Here is a 25,406-nt window from a genome sequence, read left to right on the forward strand (position 1 = left end):
TAAATTACTTTCTTTTGTTCAAATAGGAAATATTTTCATTTCTAAAACTAAAACAATCATCTGTCACTTTATTTTGTTCATTCACTCACCAGAGTCATGTGGTGTTGTACTACTGTGGCCCATTTCATGAAACTACCTCAACTCTTTCCCTGCCACTGACGAGGTTCTCCGGCTTTCTGTGTTTCACTGTTATATGGTAGGGGGCGCCATTACACATCTGAAAGAGTACTGAATCTCTCCTGATCAAAACACTGGTGAAGAAGCAGAAACAAGCAATAGAAGCATTGCTTACGCACATGTTAGCTAACATGTTTATCAACTTATAAATCAAAGCTGCCTAATGTTACTGAATGAAACGTCGACCCAGGATCATCGATCATGTTTTGATCATCGGTCTGAATCTGATCCAGACGTAGTTTTCGACACGAATACGATTTTCTCTGCTTTTTGCTCAAGTTCAGAATGTTTTTAATGAAATTTAAACGTTCATGAAGCTAGATTTTTATTTTATTTTGAAACCGAGACTGTTCTTTCTTTTGACAACAGAATATTCATGGGCCATGATTTTTTTTTCTAAAAAATGATCAATAATCCTGGTGCTGGCTGGCAGCTTTATAAAACAAACGCTGGCGGGGAAAGTTAACTATGTCATGGCTACCCCATGTAAGGTTGAGTTTAGTTGGGCAAACTAAATTCAAGGTATTTTGGCTTCAAGAAGATTGTTTTTTTTTTTATGCCGTAAAGCCACTTTATATGTCTTGCTCCAGTTCACAATGAAAACATTTTAGGGAGCTTTTGCAGCAAATTGTTTGTTTATTTGATACATTAGAATATATAAAATACTAAATTTACATTTTCTTTTAAATTCAGTTGATTTAGTTGCATTAATATAGTCATAATTTCTTTCAGCTGCATTCTCAAACATCTGTGGCTGCAACTGTTTCTTGCTGCCTTGTAAATGTGTTTAAAATCATTTTCATACCGATTTCTTAATCTTCAGCAGAGAAGCGAATTGTGCCGAGTCATGAGAAGTGAATCAACCTGATGATCTCCATGTTTCATGGTGGTTGGCTGTTCACGCTTGAATCAGTCTTCTGAATGGGCAGAATGCAAATAATGCTGTAAATTGTGGTTTCCCAGTGCAGTTTATGATGGTCACAATGGCACTGATTCAGTTCTGTGGTAATCTCTGAGCTTGTACTTCAGATAAGCGTCTATCTCTGTCAGTGAGTCTCTTACTTATTTTACTGATCAGCTCCTCTGTTGATTCAGCTTGTCATTTGGTTAAATCCTGTCATTATTTTGAGGCGGTTCCCCTTGATAGATGCATTTGTGGTCTTTGTGATCGATGGTGTGCCAACTGGCGACTGAACATTTTGCATTTTTTGTTGCCTGTTCATTGCTCAGTCGTTGTTCGTTGTTCCCTAATATTCAAACATGTTAACCGAACAATTATTTGAAATCAAAATTAGAGCTTTGTGAATTTTTGTCTGTGTGTTATCTTTATTCAGAAGCCATCTTTTAGCAGACACATGCATTTAATCATTTTTATAGTATTTCTTCTCTGGAAAAAAATAGACCAAAAATAATGATGACTCATGCACTACACAGATCGTTGTCCAATCAAATCCTCCCTATAATGAGAATGTCCATCCCCCTAATACGACCTGCGACCAACAAACATACAATCACGGTAACATTTTATTTTGATGTTCCCTTTTGAACATTGTTAACTATAAGTAACTTTGCAACTACATGTAAAATAACTCATTAGAGTATTAGTAGACTGTGCTTAACATCTGCAAACTCTTTATTGTGATGATCCTCCAACAGACATTCTACTGACTATAAGTAACTTTACAACTACATGTCAACATATTCTAACCCTACCAGTCTACTAATACTCTACTGACACTCTAATGAGAGTTAGTAGACATGACGGTGCAATGTTACTTATATCAACAGAATGTGTTAAAGGGACCATCCAAATAAAGTGAAACCGAAATCAGAATTCATGGCTGTGATGTAAAGCCTATTTGATATATAGATTTAATTTTATAGGTTAAATGTTTTGTGTTGTATTATCAAAACTAACACTTGCATTTATGTCAAAGAAATTAACATTAAAAAATACAAATCATAGTGTGAACTTTAGGGTAAGAAAGCAAGACCAAAATAAAGCATAATTTACTTTATTGCATAATTGCCAGTTGTATAAATATGTTAAGACCTACACAAATAGCTGCCACAAATAATCAGCTTATTAAAAAAAGAAAAACACAATCAAGCAACGATTGTTCTGGTGATAAAACAGATAGCATAATAATTAGTGGCTGTACAATTAACTGTTAGTAGACAAATCTAAGTTCAGGGCTCAAGTATTTAGGTAATATAGGTGTCTTCCAATTCACCCCTACAAAACAAAGTATAGGTCTAAAATGGTTCATCCAGAGGTCAGTGCGATTCCTGGCCATCAGTCCTTGGTGGCATCCGCATAGAGCAGGAATCCAGAGAACGTGCTGTCGTCCTCGCTGCTGGAATAAACACCGTTCCAGTCCCGCAGAGTCTCCAGCCATACCTGGTCTCCAGATGATAGGCGAAGCACTGCCATGTTGGAGGCCTGGTCAATGTCCTGGCCATAAAGGGAGTCACGAGTTCGCAGTTTCCGAACGCCGTTCACCACCAGGGCTGCGCGCAGGGGGCGATTACGCACGGTTATGTAGTAGGAAAAGACGTAAACTCCCCCGTGAGTGCAGTTGAACTTACTGCCGTGGGGGTCCCAGTGGCCCTCCTCGTTGTAAATGACTTTGTCAAACTTGATAGGCAGGCCAGGTGGCGGGAATGATCGGCTAGGAAAAAGACCAACGCTAAAGGCTGAACGCTTCTGAACGGCAGGTTCGCCTGGAATGCCTTTGAATCCCCTAACACCTCGTACTCCCTTTAGGCCTCGAGTGCCTTTCATCCCTGGCATCCCCCTCTGCCCTGGTGGTCCATGAGGTCCTGGAGGACCAGGCTCTCCCAGCTTACCTGGGGGTCCTGGGTCTCCCTTCAGCCCCTTAGCCCCAGGAAGCCCATCTGTGCCATTCAGACCGGGCGCACCCATGTCTCCTTTTGGCCCTTGAGGCCCTGGCTCCCCCATACTGCCTTTCTGCCCTCTCTCTCCAAATGGACAGTCTCCTTTGTCACCCTTCTCCCCCTTGATGCCATCTGGTCCGGGGAGGCCAGCCAGTCCTTGAATGCCAGGCTCACCCACTTCTCCCTTTGTTCCATTCCAGCCGGGCTCTCCCCTGTCCCCTGGGTCTCCTTTCAGGCCGGCTGAACCGGTATCTCCTTTGTCTCCTTTGAGGCCCATTTCACCTGCACACATTAACATACACTAGAATTCGAAATTTAAGGCCAATTCTGAACTCTTCTAAAAGGCTACACATTTTAATTTTCCCAGATCTTAATGTATTTCGAGAATATAGTATCGCTCAGTTTCAGTGTGCCAGGTAAGAAATTACACATTATAATTAAAAAGGATTATCATCTCCATTATTATGGATTCACCATAACAGAGTTGAAGTATTAAGCTTGATAAGGTCAATGTAAATGTAATGAAATTCTTAAAAAGACTGTAAAACAAACTTATATCAGTTAGAAAGGTGTGGTCAAAAGACTTTGAATATGATAAAATATATAGACATTAAACAAATTCCAGTAGTTAGATATTACTTCTAATCCTAAAGCTCTGTATTATTTCAACCCTGTCACAGTTCATTTGCAGTTCTTATACTTTGATAAGTAAATTCTGATAGTACTTCTCAACAGTAACTGTGCCAAGTTAAACCAACTCATTTAAAAAGATCGTCACTCTTAGTAGGGCTTTGCCATAACAGAGTTGAAATATTGAGCTTGATACGGTCAATGTAAAAGAAATAGTAGTAGTAGTAGTAGTAATGGCAGTTTCCTGAAAACAGTCCATAAATCAACATAGCAGGCATATCATAAAGTACATCAAAGACTGGGTTAGAGCTTTTGTCGCAGATGAATGTACCTTTCTCTCCTTGTTTCCCAGTAACACCGGGAATCCCAGGTAGCCCACTCACTCCAGGATCACCTTTCTCTCCTGAAGGAGGAAAGGACATCTGTCTACAAATGTTTTGCACGTCTACTCTTTACTGACACAGTGATTTGGAATAGATCTCAATCCTTAAGAATACACAAAGGCTCACAAGCACATAAAAGCCCTGCACACTGGTGTGTTTATTGACTTCAGTGGTTACTCCAGCTTGCTCAGGCTAGAAAGAGAGAAGAATCAGAGATGGAGAGCTCTAGGCGCACAATTTTGCAGACGACCTTTTGTGCAATCTCAGGGAACTAGCATTGCCAGTTTCAAGACATGATTTTGCCAACTTGTGTGAACATGCATGACTACAAGAAAGGGAAAGGTGCAGTCTGTTTGATCTTGGCGTGGTAATTGTTTATTCTAATATGGACATAGGAGAAGCCTTAAATACACACAAACTCCATGTAATTCTCCTTATCTAAGGTCAAGGTCTTCTCAGATGTTTGTCCTCGCAAAACATAGATATTTGTATACACATTCAACAGATGATTTCCCTAATCCTTTGTTTATAACTTTGGATAGACTAACTATATGAAATACAGTCCAGCTACACTGGGAATGTTCACTGTTTGTATTACTCTTCTTGTTTGTGTTGGTGCGTTCTAGACAGACAGTCAGTGTGTGTATTTGTGGTGTGGATTTTTCAGGTTAGATTGTTACCAAAGACTATAGAATTACACTTAAAGGAACTTTGTCGTTACACAAGTAGTAGGTCATTGGATCAGTCCCTCAACCGTTTAGTTCAAAACCCTGTCTGCATCCAAATATGCCTACAGCCCTACTATATAATAGGAGAAAAACAGTATGTAATTTAAGTATGTCCAAATTTGTAGTATTCATAAAACAGTGCCCACGAGATAAGTACCCGGATGACGTACTACTGCTGAGATTCCAAAGTTCACATCCACATTGTCACATGACATTCGGATTTCGTTCATACTATATAGAACGTACATTTTCGCAAAGTTCATTCCTTGTAAAATGTATGTGATTTTATATGCAGTCGTTAATTTATTTAGAACCAAACTAATGTATTATGACTGTGAGAGTAATTTTTAGCTGTTTCCATCCAAAGTTGTGAATTTAACTTGGAAACTTGGAATATCGCTTAAAACATTTGTGCAAAAATCATAATTTCCATCCAGTGAGTCGACAAGAACAAAATTGTCACTATACTTTATAAACTGTCGTTAAATATCGCAAAGACAAATGGAAGTTGCTGTAATAGGAGAACCCACTGTATATACAAATTTTCATATAATAAATGACTTGCGCCTCAGATTGTGCATATGAAACGCAATACACACGGTCATGATATCTTGCTTTCGGAGGCGGGTGCCTGCTGCTTGGGAATGCAGATGACGTGTAAAACAGTTCTGATAGGTAATTATACCAAACCACTTTGGAACCATGAAAGATTTTGCTCAGGCATTTCAGAATGACCAAAACAGCGTTTCAGATTCTGTGCAACGAGATCGGTCCCCTGCTTGATCCAGGTATGCTGTCCTATCACAAAGTCACATGTCTTTTTTGATGCGCATTAAAGAATTTATTCGGTACAAGTGTTTTCACTTGGACGACTAAATTGAGCGCATTTTTTGTATACGCATTGTTGCATTTTTCCATCCAGCATTTTTTATGTGATATCCCAAAATGTGCATAAAAATAGGTGAATGGAAACAGCTATTGAATGGTTCACTCAACCAAATTAGTTTAAGCCCAATGGTTCATTAAGGAATCTAAGGAACTTTGAGTTCTTCTTTGTTTTGTTTTTTGTGTCTTTTTTTTGGTTCAAATGTGGAAAATGTAAAACCTTAAAAAATAAAGTAAAAAAAAAAAAGGAATCTAAGGAACTACTGTTTGTTGCTCGGACAGTTGATTCTGCTTTGGCTTTGTTATGCGATGTCTGTTTTTGCTCTGCCGAAGAAAATCAAAGTACCAATATTACGTATTGTTTACTGAACTCTTTTGATCATCCCTTGCTCATGCTTAAAGGTACACTCTGACTTTTTGGGACTTGAACTTATTAACCGTATCCCCAAGAGTTCGATAAGTCCAAACATACCCTTTTCATCTCAGTGCGTGCCGTAACTGTCTGACGCACCCACCGCTAGCCTGAAAAGACTGGAAGTAAATGGCTCCATCTAGCATACTGCTCCCAATAAGTGACGCCAACTTTTTCCTATTTACATGTTGTGATTTGTATAGTCACAGCGTGTACAAATAACAAGGTCACATGAGACACAGCCATCTTCTAACCGTATACATACTGGGAACTGTATTCTCAGAAGGTGAAGCACTGCTACTTGGGTGGAGTGATTAGCGCAACACTGAGCGAACTCTCTGCTCCTCACCACGGGGCTTCTCACCACAGGGCTTCTCAGGCGCTGTGAGCAAATCACTCCGCAGAAGTAGCAGTGCTTCGCCTTCTGAGAATATAGTTCCCAGTATGTATACGGTTAGTAGATGGCTGTCTCATGTGACCTTGATATTTGTACACGCTGTGATTATACAAATCACAACATGTAAATAGGAAAATGTTGACGTTATTTTGTCACTTATTGGGAGCAGTATGCTAGCTGGAGCCGTTTACCTCCAGTCTTTGTGCTAAGCTAGGCTAGCGGTGGGTGCGTCAGAGTCAGAGTCAGAGTTACGGCACGCTCGGAGATGAGAAGGCTATGTATGGGCTTATCTAACTCTGGGGGATACGGTGAATAAGCTAAAGTCCCAAAAAGTCGGCGTGTTCCTTTAAGTTGAACACAAGCACATGACATTACCATACTGACCATTTTCTCCATGTAACCCTGGAGCACCAGTGAGTCCATCTTGACCTGGAAGTCCAGAAGGCCCCATCTCCCCCTTTTCCCCTGTAATGCCTTACAAGATTACAAATAAAGTGTGTTTTGTTTAATTTAACATTTGATACAGATAGCTACCAACTAGGCAATTACCACTCGTCTTCTTACCCGCCAATCCCTTTTCTCCTACCGGTCCCGGAGGACCTCTCTCTGGTGGACAACACTCACAGAAGTTGAAAAAGCACTCGTTGTAGTCCAACGTGTAGTTCCCAGGGCCCGCCCCAGGAGGAACCATGGCCTCCGTGTGGTAGTCAGCAGAATAAGCGTCGCTGGAGTAAGTGGTGCTGTCGGTGGGGGAAATAGAGTACGCATCCATCATGGAGTCGGTGACTTCCTCGGTGACGGCGATGGCGGTGGGGCTCACAGTGGTAGTGATCGAATGGGACCCCAAGCGGGCGGGCGGCTGTGGAGGACCTCCTTCATCTCGAGGCGGAGGCTTCTTAGTGGGTTTCAGTCGCGGCCACTGTGTGGTCTTGGATAGTGATGCTTGAGTCCCTGTTGTTACCTCCAGCAAGGCCATCAGCAGGATGACAGGGTGGAGAATATTGGGCATTGTACCAATAGCTGCACACAAACAGCAGCTAAATGCACTGAGGACAGAAGTGGACACTAAATGGACGTTGATAAACCAGGTCTTTACATTTTCTAAAGAAAAACATTGTGCTAATACTTACCTAGTCGTCGAACTCCAGTGCCGCTTCTCCGTTGCCTTCTCTAAGAGAAATCTGCATTCAGATCACTAGCTTTTAACAACCTGTGCCTCCCCGTCCCCCCTTAGTCCAGCCAATGAGAGTGTTTTCTGCAGCATGGGCAGGTGACATACACTTGGCCCAGACCGGAGGATTTGATACCTGAGGAGAAGCTAATGTGATGGCTTTAGAAAGTAACATATCAGTCCACCTCATTCTCATGCATCTGTTTCCCTTGTGTTATATCACGTAGAAAGGACAATTAAAGTGCAGATGTTTACACATCATGGGCATACACACATACACCTGTCTGTATCCTCTTCATTTTTCATATGACTAAGAATCAACAGGAATTTATTTGATACAGTAAAAACGCTTGATGTATGTAATGATGTATGTGTATGTAATGTTTTTTACAAAGCTGAATTTTCAGCATCATGATCCTTCAGAAATAATTCTAATGCTGGTTTCTTATTATTATCAATGTTTAAAACATAGTTTTTTTTAGAAACCATGATACTTTTCTCTTCAGGATTCTTTGACCATTAGAAAGTCCAAAAGAAAAGCATTGAGCATTAATTTGCTGTAGGATTTACTTTTAAATGATTATCACTCCGAAACTTCTAGTAAATTTCACAAATAATTACAAAGAAATGGCAGGTAACAGTTAAACATTACGTTTTGAAGTAGAAGGATATAACTTTTTTACAGTGTATATAAGATTTTTTAACAATATAAATGTATTTACTCTCACTTTTGCTTAATTTATGCATCCTTGCTGAATAAAATTTGTATTCCTCTCTCAAAAAAATGTTATGGTCCCCAAACTTTGAATGGTAGTGTAAATGTTTAACTGATCATATCAGTCCATGAACACCGATGCTCTCTTGCAAACCTTCAGAAGCAAAATTGTGTGTTCCACAATGCGAAACAAAAGTTGAGTAAGTCATGATTTTCCCAAGGATCAAAGAGAATCAGAGACTTTTGGGGGATTTTTGAATGGTCTCAGCGGAGAAAACACTAACACTTGGGGGGCGAATGGTCGTGTATCCTAGACGCCTTCAAACCCTTCCATCAGACACACAGTCTACTTCCTAACAGTGTAAACGTACAAAATTTGAACGAAGAAACCCCGGGTCAAAACTGCCTTCTACTGAAATGTGGCCTGAATTCTGCGTAACTGGTCCGTTTGGCCGAAGCTCAAAGGGAAGCTAAATAATCAAAGCAAATGAGACGTTGGCCCGTGAAACAAAGTCATGGCAGTCATTCTGTGGCCCTCTTTCAGGAAATCCAGCACTAGTGACTTTTATATCTCAGGGGGTTAGTGACCAGAGTAACCCCAGAGTTAAGATGTTCATCTCGTACCTCTCCATGCGATATGATGTCTCCCAGGTGCAGTGACATCATTCAAGGAGAAAACTTTTCAATTACACCTCCAGTGTTTGTCAGATCAGCAGATTAAAGCGTATCTGTGACTTCATGACCAAGGTGTGACATCTGGGTATAATCAAACTCTTCAACAATACACATTTATCTAAACTTTTAGGAAGAAACTTGCTGCCACAAAGCTATAGGGTGTTATGGGGTATTGTAGGTTGTAACATATCATGTTTGACTCCACCCATATACAGTATGAATTATTAGGAATGGAAAAAATATGTATATATAAATTAATATGAATCTATTTTTAAGTATTTATGAATAAAAAACGGGTTTTATCTTCAAATGTATTTGTTTTGAAAATTATTATGATGTGACGCATGTATTTAAGGTGTAAGAAAAAAATATATATTTTTAGAAACTTTTTGTTAAAAGTATTTAAAAGTTTTACACGAGATTTAAATATTTTGAGTCACTCCAAAGGGAGTTGTTCTCCGTATCAGTGCGCACTGTTTCTGAACTCACTGAAACGCCTCCATTGTAGTCTTGAGTTTTCTTCCAGGAACAAACATGTCACAATATTCCTCATTTACATTATTCCTGCCTAAACCCGCCGGTCACACTAGACTTTGAACACACAACATTTCTGTGTATCCAGTTCTACTCGACCCGAGCGGGATTCGAACCTTGGTCTCTGGCGTGGGAGGCGGGCGTCCAGCATCAGTCCTAGTAGAGCGCCTCTTGAGACCCGGAGAGTGAGGTTTACAACAGTTACATACGGATACTGTAACGGTTGTGATATGACGTCACACTTTGCGTCTTTTTTATAAACATGAATTCAACATAAAACAAATAGTAATAGGCTACATTCAAAATGTAAATATATACAATCTACTCGACTTTACTGCAAAAATATGCATTCATTTAATTCAGCCAAGAGGTCACGCAAGAGGTGACGTATCGATCTTCCACTGGTCAAACAACACATATACTGTCTGATGCATTCGAATGCGAATGGAAGTCAATGGAACAAAATGTGTAGTGGGATCGCCTATGAAAAATGAAGGGGCGAGACCATAGACAGTATATAAGATGGACACAGCGACCCCATAGACTTCAACGGAGAAAAGTGAAGCCCATTTGAAGCACTCACTTCCTGATCGCCAGGCGAACTGCGCAGGCTCAAACTGAGCTTGAACACGTGAGCAACGTGTCTGACAGCTGTCAGTCTTCTAGTAGCTGTGCGGAGAGAAATCTGAATCATTCCCTTCCGAATCTCGCAGAGACGGAGAGCGTGAGTATTAGCTGTCCATGAGCTAGCAGCAGGATCAACTTTATTACTCTCTGTGGGCTTCTCCCTTCACTTTATCGGACTTAATGCCTCCACGTTCCCCCGATTGGCTGCGAGCTTCTACGCCGGGCTATACGGTAATTTCTCTACCGTGCGACAGAGAGTCGCGTGAGTTATCACGCAACCGTTAGCCTATTTTTACAAAAACGGCTTCTACGGGGCCATAACGTAAGGTACAAGGTAATGGAGCCTTTTATACATTGTCGAGTTTCTTTAGAAATAAATAATGGACAAATGGAGTCTTTGGACGCCTCAGATGTAAAGTTATTCGCTGTCAAAGTGACGCAAAAATGAATGGGAGTCAATGGAATGCTAACAGCAGGTGAAGTTCTGCTACAATGGCGGCGCCCGCGGAGGCTTCAGTTTCCGGCGGATGGATTACCCCCTTGGGCGAGACCTGGTTGAGTTCCAAGAGATGCTGTTTTAGTTCCACCCATAATCAAATTTGGTAAGGGGCGTGACATTTCTGAAACACACTCAAAGCAACTGACCAATCACAACACACTGATCCAGCCGACCAATCAGAGCACATTGTTCTTTTCAGAAGGAGGGGCTTCATAGAGACAGGAACCAAACAGAGCGTTACTGACAGACTGTGAAGAGAGGTGCTGCAACAATGTCAAATATATTTTCATGCAACAATGAAAAATTATGTTTTTTGAACATTCAAGCATTAAACTCTATTCTAGTAGACCACAAAAACTAAATCAAGACTAAAAGGGCATAACAGGTCCTCAACAATGACTCAGAACAACCATTTTGGGTTCCCCAAAGAACCATTCAGTGAACCGGTTTTAAAACAACAATTTTTTCCTTAGAAATTTTTATCATCTAAAGACACTTTTTCCACTTTAGGGATGGAAAGTTTCCATGGATGTTAAAGGTTCTTTGTGGAACCAGATGCCAAATAAAGAACCTTTATTTTTAAAAGTGTATGCACTGAAATTGAATACTACAGTATATTAAAATCTCTAACTATAACAATAGTAGCTAATAGTGATGCTTTCCTTAGCAGACAGCACTGTTTTAGCAGGCATTACCCTCTCCACTTACAGTGCCCGTTAGACTGGTCTAACACTGTTTCTGTGTACACAAGGGCACCATTTGGGAGAACGAGATGAGAAGTGTGGAGGGGGGGGGTGCAGTGGGTTGTTACTTGAGCCTGAGATACACACCCTCTCGTTGTGTTACAGGCGCCATATGCATTAGCTTCAAGAGGATCAAATGCCCTGTGCTAAATGACCAGGTAGGCAAAATGGAAACCATTAGTCAAACCAAAGATCTACCTCACTAAGCTCCCTGTACTAGTGCCACAAAATAAATCCCATTGGACTTCTATGATGAAAATGAAATCAATAAGATGTGCATCCATTATTCAGCCTCTAGAAGGCCTACTACAGTATGCTAAGCACTTTTCTGAATCACAGTTTTGCATCAATTTGTACGTTTACTTGCTGCATCCCTAAATGGATCCTTCACTGCATAAGCCATGCAACTTCATGTCAGGGCATGATGTGAAATAACTGGTTTCAAAGAGTTAAAGGGATAATTCCCTCAAATATGAAAATTCTGTCATTTACTCACCCTCATGTTGTTTCAAACTTGTATGAGTTTCTTTCTTCTGTTGAACACAGAAGAAGATATTTTGAAGAATTTTGGTTAGTAAACAGTGACGGCACCCATTGACTTTTATATAGGAAAAAAATACTATGGGAGTAAATGGGTGCCGTCAACTGTCTGGTTTACAGGTTTACAACAATCTTTCATCGACAAATGTGTAAAACGCATAGCAGTTCTAAATTGGTGGCTGGCATTATTCATTACATTCATTATCTTATTTTTTCACTCCCTCTTATATGGGAAAAGTGTATTTAGGACATAATTGGTCACCAGTTTAAGTTTTCAGAATACATACAAAATAATAGTAAGAAAAACTTTTTAATTAAACAGTTTATTGAACCTGAAGACAAAATATAAGATATATAATGAGAAAATGTAAAAAATGTTTGCATATTATGGACCAAATAGTGATATTGGAGAATAGATGGTGGCCCAAACTAAGGATAAAAATATGCAATTTGGTGCATGTGTTGTTATTTAAATGGCCAAAAAGTAAGATGAAATTCTGATAGCTTGTAATGTACAAAAATAAAATAACAAAATGCAATACAATGATGATTGAAAGAAGTACAAATAAATGTTCTTCAAGAGAGTGTTGTATCATTTTATAAAATAAAATCTAGAAACTGATATAGTTTTGTCAATTTAGAGGATTAAGAAATTTGTTAAATATGATACAGAAGGTTTTTTATGCCTTTGAATGCTCATTTAAAATTCTCAGTGTGTCAAATCACAGCAAAATTTTACGAAAAAAATGTTGACTACTTTTAAGTGTGCTAAAGAATGCTTTAGTAGTTTAACTATTTCTTTCAAAACCTTTTAGCATTTTCATTTGTCTTGGTTTTGTTGGATTGGGTTAAGTTGACATTTCACCATATATTTTTGTATATCCTATTTTTTTCAAAGAACAATAAATACACCAAACAATGGGCATTAAATATTCTAAAACGGCCTTGCAGTTCCGGATTGTAACAAAAATTAATGAATGCTATAGCCTAATTACAAAAAAACAACATATAGATGTAAGAAATATTAGGCCTAAACTATCTACTAAAATAAATCTACTAAAAGTTATATTTAAAAAAATAGTGAAAATAATTAACATTTCACAAGACTGCTTTTGTGCTTATGAAATGTAGCCTACGCCTACCCCTAAAAACAATGGGTACAACAAAGTACAAAAAAAACCCCTCAATTCTGCAGCCAGTGTCAACAACATGGCCCTGTTTTTTTGGTTGTTGTTTTTTTAATGCTTGAAAGAACAGTAACACCAATTGTCCTCATTGTCATTCCATAACAATATACTCCAGGGTCCTTCAGTTCAGTCTCTGCGTGGCCCTGTTTTCCTCCTGAGCACAGCTGCGCATGACGTCACGACCTTTCATAGTCATCGATTGGTACGTCACGCTGCGGCATCGGTAATACAAAAAAAAAACAGTTTGTTGAAATGTAGTCTGACGTAGGCTTCTCAAGCTAACGGACAGATATGATGTAATTTCTTCAGCGTTTGTGTCTTTCCCCCGGCCGGTGCTGCAGTCGGTCGGTCACGCAGCGCGCGGAGGCAGTCGGAACAGCAGCGTGACATGTGCAGTGACGAACTAGCGACATTTAGAGTGCTTTAAACTGTCGGTGTCGCACGCCAACGGGAGAACGGGCGAATAACAGTCCGTTTGCAGCGGAGACTCGTTGAAGACGCTAGCTAGCGGCACGGATGGCTTTATGGGAGGGAAAGGATTCGCTGTCGTTGGGGGTAATGGGATCTGTGCGGTTAAATGCAGCCCGTCGGTAGGGCAGAGCAAACCCACACTGCAACTGAAAGCACCGGGATCTCTCCCCATCTGCAGATTATAATATAACCGCCGGACATTTAGGCGTTTGCGTCGCTGTGTTGGGCTTTTCAGGTGGGATCTCACACGTCGGGCTGCAGATGGGCTTTAATATCGGTCAAATGAAGTAATTTGAAGCCCATACTTCAGTCCCCGTGTGCAGTCTTGAGCGTGTGATGATAGGAGACACAATGACGCTTTTGTCTCTTTTGGGTCGCATCATGCGTTATTTCTTGCTCAGGCCAGAGACCTTGTTTCTGTTGTGTATAAGCTTGGCCCTTTGGAGTTACTTCTTCCACACGGACGAGGTGAAAACCATCGTTAAGTCCAGCCGGGATGCCGTGAAGATGGTGAAGGGGAAAGTGGCGGAGATGATGATGAACGACAGGCTCGGCGGTCTGGATGTGCTGGACGCGGAGTTCTCCAAGACATGGGAGTTCAAGAACAACAATGTCGCGGTGTACTCGATACAGGGCCGAAGAGACCACATGGAGGACCGCTTCGAGGTCCTCACCGACCTGGTCAACAGGAGCCACCCTTCAATCTTTGCCATTTTTGACGGACACGGCGGGGAGGTAAGAAGTGTGGATGCTGAGGAGAGTCGTCGTGAAAGATTTACATACGAAATGTCCCCAGGACGGTATGGTACCATTGTTGAAATGTTACGCAGAAAAAGAATGTTCGAGTAACGTTAGGAATTGGTTCCCAAAATAACCAAACACGTTCTGTGTTATTTGGGACGACCTTCAAAGGAATAGTTCATGCAAAATGTGTAACTCCCCTCGTGTTGTTCCAAACCCGTATTACTGACTCACATCTGTGCAACATAAAAGGGAAAAATACGAAGCAAATCATGGACACTCTTTCATATACTGAAAGCGGATGGGGACTGGATTTCCCAAATTTCAACCAATTCAAAAAGTTAATGAATTGCCAGAGAAGTAGGCCTATCACAAAAATCACTTTGAACAGGTGCCGAAGTAGTAGCCGAATAAGAGAGTGAATATTCTTAAAGGAGTAATTCGCAAAATGTTCCTGCCTGTATAACCTTTTATTTTACTTCTGGTGTCATTTTACTCCATACAATGAGTGAACTTTCTTTTGTGTTAGATGGAAGAAAGAAGGTTGTAGCCTACAGATTTGGAACAACATGAGTGAGTAAATTATGGGTGAACTGTCCCTTTAAGGCTGACTATTTTCAAGAGTTTATACACTAATTCATATTATCAAACCGATGGGCTAATTAACACAAGTTGTCTTTCTGACTTAAATTAGTACCGAAATGTACTTTGTAGGCATTGCACGGTTTTGGTTTACTTTTTTTTTTTTTTTTTTTTTTTTTTGGTGCTCCCTTAATATCATGGTATCAGCCATTAAAAATATACTTTTGGTTGACCACAATTTACACTCCCCTCAAAATACATGTTATGTTTCAGTATTGCTTCCAAATAATAAACGGTAACCCACAATTTGTGTTGGTGTGTTAAAAATGAGAAAACAACCTGCCTTTATAATGGTTATAAGTACTCTAATGCAGCCAATTGAGATTCCCATGATTCTTGTCTGAGGCATTCAGTCAGCCCCCCAGACATCTGCTTCGACCCGCCTTATTCCCCAGCCTATGGAGCTCAGACAGATGTTCATTTTATCTTTTTCATTGTTCTGTAAAACAGATGAATGCTGGTTGGCCTAAAGCTTGAATGCCTTCGGAGATGCTTTTGAGTAATGAAATTAACAGCTACTGCATGTGGAAACCTATTAAAACAGCTCAGAAAACTCTTTCATTTGAATTTTACCGATCCACCATTTTCCTCAGCTGTGGAGTCTGCTTCTTTCTGGCTCCCACGATCATATATGGAATGCCTAAAATCTATTTATAGTGGTATTTGTTTAAATGACCAGAGGCCTCCATGCAATCCAGGCAGTTAATAAAAATGTGCCAACCTCATGCTCTTCGGCCCCTGTAAAAGGTCTTCTAATCTACACTATCGCCTCTCATTAATGTTTGCAGACTCAAGCGTCCTGACATTATGAGTCTTATCAGTATGTTGATACTGGCTCGTTTTTTGGTTGTGAAAGCCCATGATGATTATTATTACCTGAACTAAACTCTTAATGTTGGGTAACTTACACATCCACTCGTTGGAAAGAAGAGTGCTGGATTTTTTATTTAGTTTTTATCACTACTGAACTAGTTTTGTTATGAGCAGGACTTCAAACACTGTAGAATTTGGAAAAGAGGGATGAGATGGATTCAGAAGAGCTGACCTGAGTGAGTGAGTGAGTGAGTGAGTGAGTGAGTGAGTGAGTGAGTGAGTGAGTGAGTGAGTGTGTGTGTGTGTGTGTGTGTGTGTGTGTGTGTGTGTGTGTGTGTGTGTGGCACGTGTGCGTGCGTGCGTGCCATTCAAACATTTGGGGTCAGTATGATTTGTTTTTAAGAAATTACTTTTAACAATTATTTACTATTTCATTTTTAATTTATAATTAATTTTATTTTTAGTTAATTTTATTCAGCAGGGATAAGCCTACATTCATTATTATGACAAACAAATACTTTTACATTGTTACAGAAAATGCTGTAAAAATAAGTATTTTAAAGGATAGATGGAGTATATTAAGGAGCACAACATTGATAATAATAAGAAATGCTTCTTGAGCATCAAATCATCATATCAGAGTGATTTCTGAAGGATCACGTGACACTGAAGAGTAATGATGCTGAAAATCTTTGACATCACAGGAATAAATCACATTTTAAAGTTATTCCAAATTGTAGTTCACAATTTTGCTGTCTTTACTGTATTTGTTATCAAATAAATGCACTGTTTTCCTTCACAACAGCACCAGAGGAGCAGAATAGGAACACTTTTAGGTTTAATTATACATTTATTTGTCCAGAAAGTATAGAGGGAGTCTTTTCCAGCCTCCCACAATGTTCAGTGCATAAATCTGAGACCCAAACAAAAGTATGAACACCCCACCCAGTCAAAAGTCTGAGCCGACTTTTTAAGCTGCTTGCAATTATCAATTATCTTTTTTTATTATTATTTATTGCAGCTGTAATTGCTGTAAAAGGGCTGTGATTGGCTTCTTGAGCAACAGCCGACTGATCGATACACCTCGGTAGATGATAGTCTACAATCCGTCATACTGTGGTGTAATCCACATACGTGCAAATATAAGTCGTGATTTAAAATGTCAGAAGTCAAAACTCGGTCTGGAAATATTTGATCCAGGGGGCCTGTTAAAAATACCCCGGTAAATAGTCTTGTTACATGATTTTGCCCTGTGGTGACCGCTAATGATGTGGTGTGTTCCTAATCAACGCTTCTCTTACTCTTCCGTCACATGCTCGTCCTTTATTCCCCGGTGCTCTGGGTTTCTCCTCATCACAATCTGGAACTCGGCCTGGTAAATTAAGCTTTTAATTAGCAATGGTAGTACAAAATAGTGTGAGTTATTGTACACTGTAAAACATTACATGATCAATAAGTTATGACAACATCTGTTTTTACATTGCTTTAACTCCTCATAATAAGTTTAGCAATTTTCAACCTTTTTTCTAAGTTATAAGATTTGTATATAAGATTATATAAGATAACTTAAACATCCAAGTTGATTGTACCTAAAAATTTAAGGCAGCATCGTGCAAAAGATTTCTGTAATGTTTTTGAAAGAAGTCTCTTAAGCTCACCAAGGATGCATTTATTTGATGATTAATATAAAATATGATTACTACATTTAATATTCAACAATAATATTGATCTCCCTGCATTGACACGATTATACAAGAACTGAACTGAGCTGGACGATGACATCACTGTTTACTCCAGAGCGGCTGTATATATAAATTAACTGAATTAATAACTTTTTACAACAAAAATGAAACATCCTATAGCCAAACATGCTATTTTCTTCTGGAAACAAACTTTTTTTGCATTATTTTCCTGTTATCTCTGTAAAGATGCTTTGAAACGATCTGTATTGTAAAAAGCGCTACCGGTATATAAATAAATGACTTGACTTAACTTAAAATAAATACTTGTTTTTTAGCATCATTGCTCCAGTCTTCAGTGTCACATGATCCTTCAGAAATCATTGTAATATGATGATTTACTGATCAAGAAACATTTCTTATTATAATAAAACAATTTTTGTTTGCATTGGGAAATTTTGATTACAATAAATATAATGCAGCAAATACTGCCAAGATGAATACTTGTAATAAATAACTATTTATTTATTAGGATAATAATTAGCTTTGTGCATAGAAGCTTGTTTTACCGACCGCCACAGAATAAAACATAACACAAAAATGTAATTACAACTTTTAATCTTGCAATTCTGACTTTTCGTCCCTAGAATCGTGTGATATAAACTCGAGGTATAAAGTCGCAATTACCCTTTTTTTCTTTTTTTTCTCTCTCAGTGGTGAAAACAAGCTTTCATAGATCGTAGTAATCAGAATTTGGGTGGTAAGTAAGCTTAAATAATAAAATAAAATAATTTTGTGTGCAAAAAAATCTTGATGGTCCTAAAAATAGACTTGCTTTCTATAAACTTCCGCTGTTTCATGAGATTGACAGGAATGCACCGCCGCTGCTGTGTTTGAGTTAAAGCCCTAAACCTTCCAAACACAGGTGCGTAACACCAGTAATAAAGCACTCATTGTGTTGGTGTGTGAATGAAGTAAAATGGCTGCTTGACTGTAGTGTGTTTGCGGTGGGAGGGTCTTGAGCAGAAAGAGGTCGCTGCGGGTCACCCCCGCCCCACTGTCTTTGTTCCTGAGACACAATGATGAACATACTTTCAACAATTCAGACTTGCTATTGCCAGGCTCACCATATACCGATGAACAGAATGGTTACTGAACTGCTTTTCCCTTTTCAGTTGGTAGCTGAAGCCTAACTATGCTCAAGTCATTTAGGCACACATTATTATTGTGATTATTATGAGATTATATACCTTCAATCTGGAAGGCCTCAATCTCTGATCTGAAATGCTCCTCTTCATAGCAACTGTGTGCTATTTACGGGTTTCAAATCAGCGCTGTGTGCAAAGTGACCCTGAGCTGTGTGTGCTTCTTCTGAAGTGTTCTGCATGAGCACTGCTTCTGTGTAAATAATGCATGGGCTTCACGAGGAGGCTGAGGCCGTGGCTCTGCAGAGGGAAGTGTCTTTGGAAGGAGACTGCAGCGGTCTCTTGACAGACGGGTATTATGTTTGCTTCTCGGGTTTCATCACTGTATTTATAGCGTGGCATTGCTGAGTCACTGGCGAAGGCTTCCAGTTGAAGATGCACAAGGCTGTAGTGTGACTGCTGTCTCCCGACTGATGATGGGGACACGAGAGACAACAGAGTCGGGCGATGGAATAATGCTCTCCGACTCTGTGTTTTGGTGATCTGGCAGTATTTGGAAAGGGCACTCGCTCTCTAGAGACTTCTGTCCTTCATCTGTATTCTGCAGCAAACCCCATCTGGCAAGAGCTCTTAGGCCTCTTTTAAAGCGATAGTTCAACACCCCCCCCCCCCCCCCCCCCAAAAAAAAGAGAAAGTTCTGTCATCATTTACTCACCCTCATCTGTCTGTCTATCTGTCTGTCATTTATCTATCTATCTGTCTGTCTATATCTCTATCTATCTCTATCTGTCTGTCCATATGTCTGTCATCTGTCTGTCTATATCTCTGTCTGTCTGTCTATATCTTTATCTATCTCTATCTGTCTGTCCATATGTCTGTCATCTGTCTGTCTATATCTCTGTGTGTCTGTCTATATCTTTATCTCTGTATGTCTGTCTATATCTCTATCTATCTCTGTCTGTCTGTCTGTCTGTCTATATCTCTATCTATCTCTGTCTGTCTGTCTGTCTATATCTCTGTCTGTCTATATCTTTATCTCTGTCTGTCTGTCTATATCTCTATCTATCTCTGTCTGTCTGTCTGTCTGTCTGTCTGTCTATATCTCTATCTATCTCTGTCTGTCTGTCTGTCTATATCTCTGTCTGTCTATATCTTTATCTCTGTCTGTCTGTCTATATCTCTGTCTGTCTGTCTATATCTCTATCTATCTCTATCTGTCTGTCTATATCTCTATCTATCTCTATCTGTCTGTCCATATGTCTGTCATCTGTCTGTCTATATCTCTGTCTGTCTGTCTATATCTTTATCTATCTCTATCTGTCTGTCCATATGTCTGTCATCTGTCTGTCTATATCTCTGTGTGTCTGTCTATATCTTTATCTCTGTATGTCTGTCTATATCTCTATCTATCTCTGTCTGTCTGTCTGTCTGTCTATATCTCTATCTATCTCTGTCTGTCTGTCTGTCTATATCTCTGTCTGTCTATATCTTTATCTCTGTCTGTCTGTCTATATCTCTATCTATCTCTGTCTGTCTGTCTGTCTGTCTGTCTGTCTATATCTCTATCTATCTCTGTCTGTCTGTCTGTCTATATCTCTGTCTGTCTATATCTTTATCTCTGTCTGTCTGTCTATATCTCTGTCTGTCTGTCTGTCTGTCTATATCTCTATCTATCTCTGTCTGTCTGTCTGTCTATATCTCTGTCTGTCTATATCTTTATCTCTGTCTGTCTGTCTATATCTCTATCTATCTCTGTCTGTCTGTCTGTCTGTCTATATCTCTATCTATCTCTGTCTGTCTGTCTGTCTGTCTGTCTATATCTCTATCTATCTCTGTCTGTCTGTCTGTCTATATCTCTGTCTGTCTATATCTTTATCTCTGTCTGTCTGTCTATATCTCTATCTATCTCTATCTGTCTGTCCATATGTCTGTCATCTGTCTGTCTATATCTCTGTCTGTCTGTCTGTCTGTCTATATCTCTATCTATCTCTGTCTGTCTGTCTGTCTATATCTCTGTCTGTCTATATCTTTATCTCTGTCTGTCTGTCTATATCTCTATCTATCTCTATCTGTCTGTCCATATGTCTGTCATCTGTCTGTCTATATCTTTATCTCTGTATGTCTGTCTATATCTCTATCTATCTCTGTCTGTCTGTCTGTCTGTCTATATCTCTATCTATCTCTGTCTGTCTGTCTGTCTGTCTATATCTCTGTCTGTCTATATCTTTATCTCTGTCTGTCTGTCTATCTTTATATCTGTCTGTCTGTCTATATCTCTATCTATCTCTGTCTGTCTGTCTATATCTCTGTCTGTCATCCATCTATCTATCTATCTGTCTGTCTGTCTATATCTCTATCTATCTCTGTCTATATCTCTGTCTGTCTGTCTATATCTTTATATCTGTCTGTCTGTCTATATCTCTATCTATCTCTGTCTATATCTCTGTCTGTCTGTCTATATCTTTATATCTGTCTGTCTGTCTATATCTCTATATCTCTGTCTGTCTATATCTCTATCTATCTCTATCTGTCTGTCTATATCTTTATCTCTGTCTATCTATATCTTTATCTCTGTCTATCTGTCTGTCTGTCTATATCTTTGTCTGTCTGTCTGTATATCTTTATCTCTGTCTATCTGTCTGTCTGTCTATATCTCTGTCTGTCTGTCCGTCTGTTTGTCTATATCTCTCTGTCTGTCTATCTACTCTGTCCATCTCTATCTGTCTGTCTGTCATCTATCTGTCCATCTGTGTGTCTGTTGTCTGTCTGTCTATATCTCTATCTGTCTGTCTGTCATCTATCTGTCTATATCTATCTGCCTGTCTCTAAATCTCATTTCCATAATGCAAAAATCATTTAATTTTTAAATAATCCTATTATTTAATATTAAACTGTAATGAGAAAAGGATATTAGGCCTATTTAATGTGTGGTATTTGTTTTAATCTTTCATTTAAGCTGATTTAAATATATTAAATCATTGTATTGCAGTAATTCATCATTGAGATTATAATGAAAATCACAGTGAAGAATGGAAATTTCAAACATTTAATTTTCAGTTGAATTATAAATCATATTTAACAGAATCCACTGTTCAAAGGACAATTTAAAAGAGAAAAGTTCAGTAAATGGATGAAGTTTCCGGAATCAATGAGTAATGCCACTAAATAAGCGTGATCTCAGTATATTGACCAGAATTATAGTGACTTACAATATAGTGGAAATACCGTAGGTGCTTAATTATCATGAAAATGATGTCCAAAAAAATCATACTGGTCTTTAATAAATATTATTGCTTTTGCTTTGGGGGTGAAGTGTGAGCTTCGTGCTCATCTGCATGTCTTGTTGTTGTTTGTCTCTCAGGCGGCTGCGGATTATGTGAAGGCCCACCTGCCCGAGACTCTGAAACAGCAGCTGCAGGCCTACGAGCGGGAGAAGAAAGACAGCTCTCTCTCCCATCCCTCCATCCTAGAGCAGCGCATTCTGGCTGTGGACCGGGACATGGTGGAGAAGTTCTCTGCCTCTCACGATGAAGCGGGTGAGCAGGGGATGAGCGTGTGTTTCTCTGGAAACAGTGAACCGTGCTGAACTCCTCCCCTTTGTTTTCAGGCACAACGTGTTTGGTGGCCTTGTTGTCAGACCGCGAACTGACTGTGGCAAACGTCGGGGACTCGCGCGGCGTTCTCTGCGACAAGGACGGCAACGCTGTGGCCCTGTCACATGATCACAAGCCTTACCAGCTGAAGGAGCGCAAGAGGATCAAGAGAGCCGGTGAGTTTGCCCACTTCAAGAGGAGACACTGCAGGCAGAAGAGCAACAAACTACAATTATTCAGCTACCAAACTTTCCAAAAAAAACGTCTTAAAAAAAAACTTTTTGACATTAAATGTATTACCTTTTTCACCTTGGTTTGTCTTATCAATGATTATGATAATTTTTCAAAGGCCATTTTCTTAAAAGAGATCATATAGTAAAGGGTGTATAATTGAGATCCCCTAGAGATCTCTTTTAGAAAATTACTTCTTAAATGATAACGCTAATAATTTTTTAGAGGGGGTTTTGAACATGTATCATTTTGTTTTGTTTTTTATTAGTAGTAGTAGTATTATTTCTTTGTTAGAACAACAAAAAATATATATTTTAATTTATACACGTTGATTGGCAGTGGTTGGTAATTTGATTTGACAGTTGACATTTTATGGGCCATTGCATCTTAAAGACATTTTTTAATTTGCATACATAGTATTATTATAGATTTGTATTATTATTATTAAAGATGATGATGATAATAATAGTAATAACTTTTTTTTGTTTGTTAAAACTTTTTATTTATAACACCTGTAAAATAAAATAATGTATTATTATCATAATCATAACTTGTTAAAATGGCAATATTTATTTTTAAATAAATGTATTATTAATAATGATAACTTGTTTAATTAAAACAGTTTATTTTTTAAATAACCTTCTGATTTATAACCCCTATAAAAATGTATTATTATTATTGATGAGAATAAAGTTTTTCTTTTTTAAAACAACATTTATTTTTTCATTAATCTTTAGATTTAAAATCCCTTAAGAAAATATTATTATTATTAATGATAACTTCTTTGTTTGTTAAAACAACAATAATATATATATATATATATATAATATATATATATTAATAACCTTTCGATTTAAAAAAACAATAAAATAAACATTATTATTAGGACACACCTAATAGTATTATTACTATAGTAATATTTTTCTTTATGGGCTTGTTTATTTTTTGTCATTTAATAAAATAAGTGTTATTTTAATAATAATAATCACAATAACTGCCCCCAGAGCCCGCTGTGGATTTTGTCACCTTTTTCTGATGAGTTTGACCCCTGCATATTATACTAGGAGTTGTGACATTTTCTGTAGTGTACACAATCACATTATTGTTTTAATATGCAAATGTGTGCATATTTAATAAGCTTGATCATTTGCTTTTTTTTATCATTGCATATTTACAAAAGTTTAAATGGGGAAATATTTTAATATGACAGTTTAATTTGAATGAAAAATTATACTTTTCAGTTTAATAAAGTTATCAGGTCTGTTGTTAAGACTGTGATGATTTTTGATGATTTGAAGTGTGCACTTGTCTTGTTCCCGATGACTTCACAGTGTGAATATAACACGTGTGTGATCTCATCCATCAGGGGGCTTCATCAGTTTCAACGGTTCTTGGCGTGTGCAAGGCATCCTGGCCATGTCACGCTCGCTCGGTGACTACCCTCTGAAGAACTTGAATGTGGTCATCCCAGACCCAGATATCTTGACCTTTGACCTGGACAAGCTCCAGCCGGAGTTCATGATCCTCGCCTCGGACGGCCTGTGGGACGCGTTCAGCAACGAGGAGGCGGTGCGCTTCGTGCGGGAGCGCTTGGACGAGCCGCACTTCGGCGCCAAGAGCATCGTGCTGCAGTCGTTCTACCGCGGCTGCCCCGACAACATCACCGTCATGGTGGTGAAGTTCAAGAGCAGCTCTGGGACAAAAGCTGGAGAGTAGTTTGACTCCACCAATAAACAGCCTTGATTGTCTATCCATTCATGCATATCGCTAGATGGTGTAATGTAAGAGACAACCCTTTTTTCTCACAATTACAATAAACCGGCACACATAAGCATGTGCAAACACGTGCATTCCCAGTTTTCTTTGTTTTCTTTTTGAGTGTGTGCCAAATGGACACTACTTTTACACTGTAAAGATGACGTATCCTGGCCTATAGAGCAATATTATTTGTGAAACAGCAATTGGTATAAATGGCAGAAGGATGTTTATTGCCTTGAAAATAAAATGCACTCGTAGTACAGATCAGAGCTCTATATTTTTGCTCTTGTTTCCCCCCCTTATTTTTGTGAATTAAAGAGCTGATAAATGTATCCAGCTCTTGAATTTGGATGTGCATGATCCATTCATATCAGTACAGGGCTTTTATGCCGATTTACACTGGTGCTGCTCATCGGTTAGTTTAAATGAGGGTGGTGTGAGTTTGTGTTAGATTAAGAATGTTAATCTTTGATTAAACTTCATAATTGGTCTATGTCCCAATCATTATTGTGAGAAGGAAGAGTTTTCCAGTCATTCCTGCTCTTTTAAGTCACTGTTTTAATGGTTTTGTGAATACAAATTGAACGACAGTATGTTATGTCATGAATTTGTGAAGACTGTTGGGATTAATTCTGGCGTACAGTCCTCCAAGTTTCCTCCTAGCTTACTGGGATTGGCACCAGCCCTGATCTACACAAACGTTGAATTTCTTGCACTGTGTGAAATGTACGTGGGAGATTAAAGCGATAAATAAACCTAACCAGTCAAAGCTCATACTGCTTGTCTTTGTTCTCTCTGATATTGATATGACATTCAGCAAGGACACGTAACATTTATCAAAATTGACAGTAAAGCAATATATATATATATATATATATTAGTAATTCTAATAAATGCGCTTAAACTTTCTATTAATCAAAGAGTCAAATTAAAAAAATATCAGTTCATGCTAAAATATTAAGCAGCATTTTTTTCAACATTGATCCTATTGCCACAGGTGTATAAAATCAAGCTGTTGTAACATATATATATGTGTGTGTGTGTGTGTGTATATATATATATATATATATATAATGTGTGTGTGTATAGATTATATAGGGGGGCAACTGGGAAAATGGCCCTTTCCTTTTTA

The 25,406-nt window shown here is 38.7% G+C and overlaps 2 protein-coding genes across 2 annotated transcripts; one reads left to right on the plus strand and one right to left on the minus strand.

The window, feature by feature from the left end:
- Window positions 1-2,183: 2,183 nt before the first annotated feature.
- On the minus strand, window positions 2,184-7,855 carry otol1a (otolin 1a). Its single transcript, XM_079614190.1, has 4 exons — window positions 7,075-7,855; window positions 6,895-6,984; window positions 4,037-4,108; window positions 2,184-3,357 (listed from the first exon to the last, which is right to left on the minus strand). Exons 1-4 carry the CDS (start codon window positions 7,517-7,519, stop codon window positions 2,474-2,476), a joined length of 1,491 nt encoding a protein of 496 aa, XP_079470316.1. The 5' UTR covers window positions 7,520-7,855; the 3' UTR covers window positions 2,184-2,473.
- A 5,005-nt stretch (window positions 7,856-12,860) lies between these two features.
- ppm1la (protein phosphatase, Mg2+/Mn2+ dependent, 1La) lies at window positions 12,861-25,048 on the plus strand. The gene is made up of 4 exons (XM_079611936.1): window positions 12,861-14,407; window positions 22,054-22,228; window positions 22,300-22,461; window positions 23,883-25,048. Exons 1-4 carry the CDS (start codon window positions 14,009-14,011, stop codon window positions 24,230-24,232), a joined length of 1,086 nt encoding a protein of 361 aa, XP_079468062.1. The 5' UTR covers window positions 12,861-14,008; the 3' UTR covers window positions 24,233-25,048.
- The last annotated feature ends 358 nt before the right edge of the window (window positions 25,049-25,406 follow it).

Source organism: Phoxinus phoxinus (assembly GCF_949152265.1).
Source record: "Phoxinus phoxinus genome assembly, chromosome: 5".
Taxonomy (NCBI): domain Eukaryota; kingdom Metazoa; phylum Chordata; class Actinopteri; order Cypriniformes; family Leuciscidae; genus Phoxinus; species Phoxinus phoxinus.

What these genes read in the sequence shown, in the direction of transcription:
- otol1a (XM_079614190.1), bottom strand. Translation starts at nt 7,519, where the DNA reads ATGCCCAATATTCTCCACCCTGTCATCCTGCTGATGGCCTTGCTGGAG. An exon ending in AGGGTTACATGGAGAAAATG is followed by an intron (nt 4,109 to 6,894) that starts GTCAGTATGGTA and finishes TTCCTCCTTCAG; the next exon opens with GAGAGAAAGGTGATCCTGGA. An exon ending in TGGGAAACAAGGAGAGAAAG is followed by an intron (nt 3,358 to 4,036) that starts GTACATTCATCT and finishes TAATGTGTGCAG; the next exon opens with GTGAAATGGGCCTCAAAGGA.
- ppm1la (XM_079611936.1), top strand. Translation starts at nt 14,009, where the DNA reads ATGATAGGAGACACAATGACGCTTTTGTCTCTTTTGGGTCGCATCATG. An exon ending in TGCCTCTCACGATGAAGCGG is followed by an intron (nt 22,229 to 22,299) that starts GTGAGCAGGGGA and finishes CTTTGTTTTCAG; the next exon opens with GCACAACGTGTTTGGTGGCC. An exon ending in CAAGAGGATCAAGAGAGCCG is followed by an intron (nt 22,462 to 23,882) that starts GTGAGTTTGCCC and finishes CTCATCCATCAG; the next exon opens with GGGGCTTCATCAGTTTCAAC.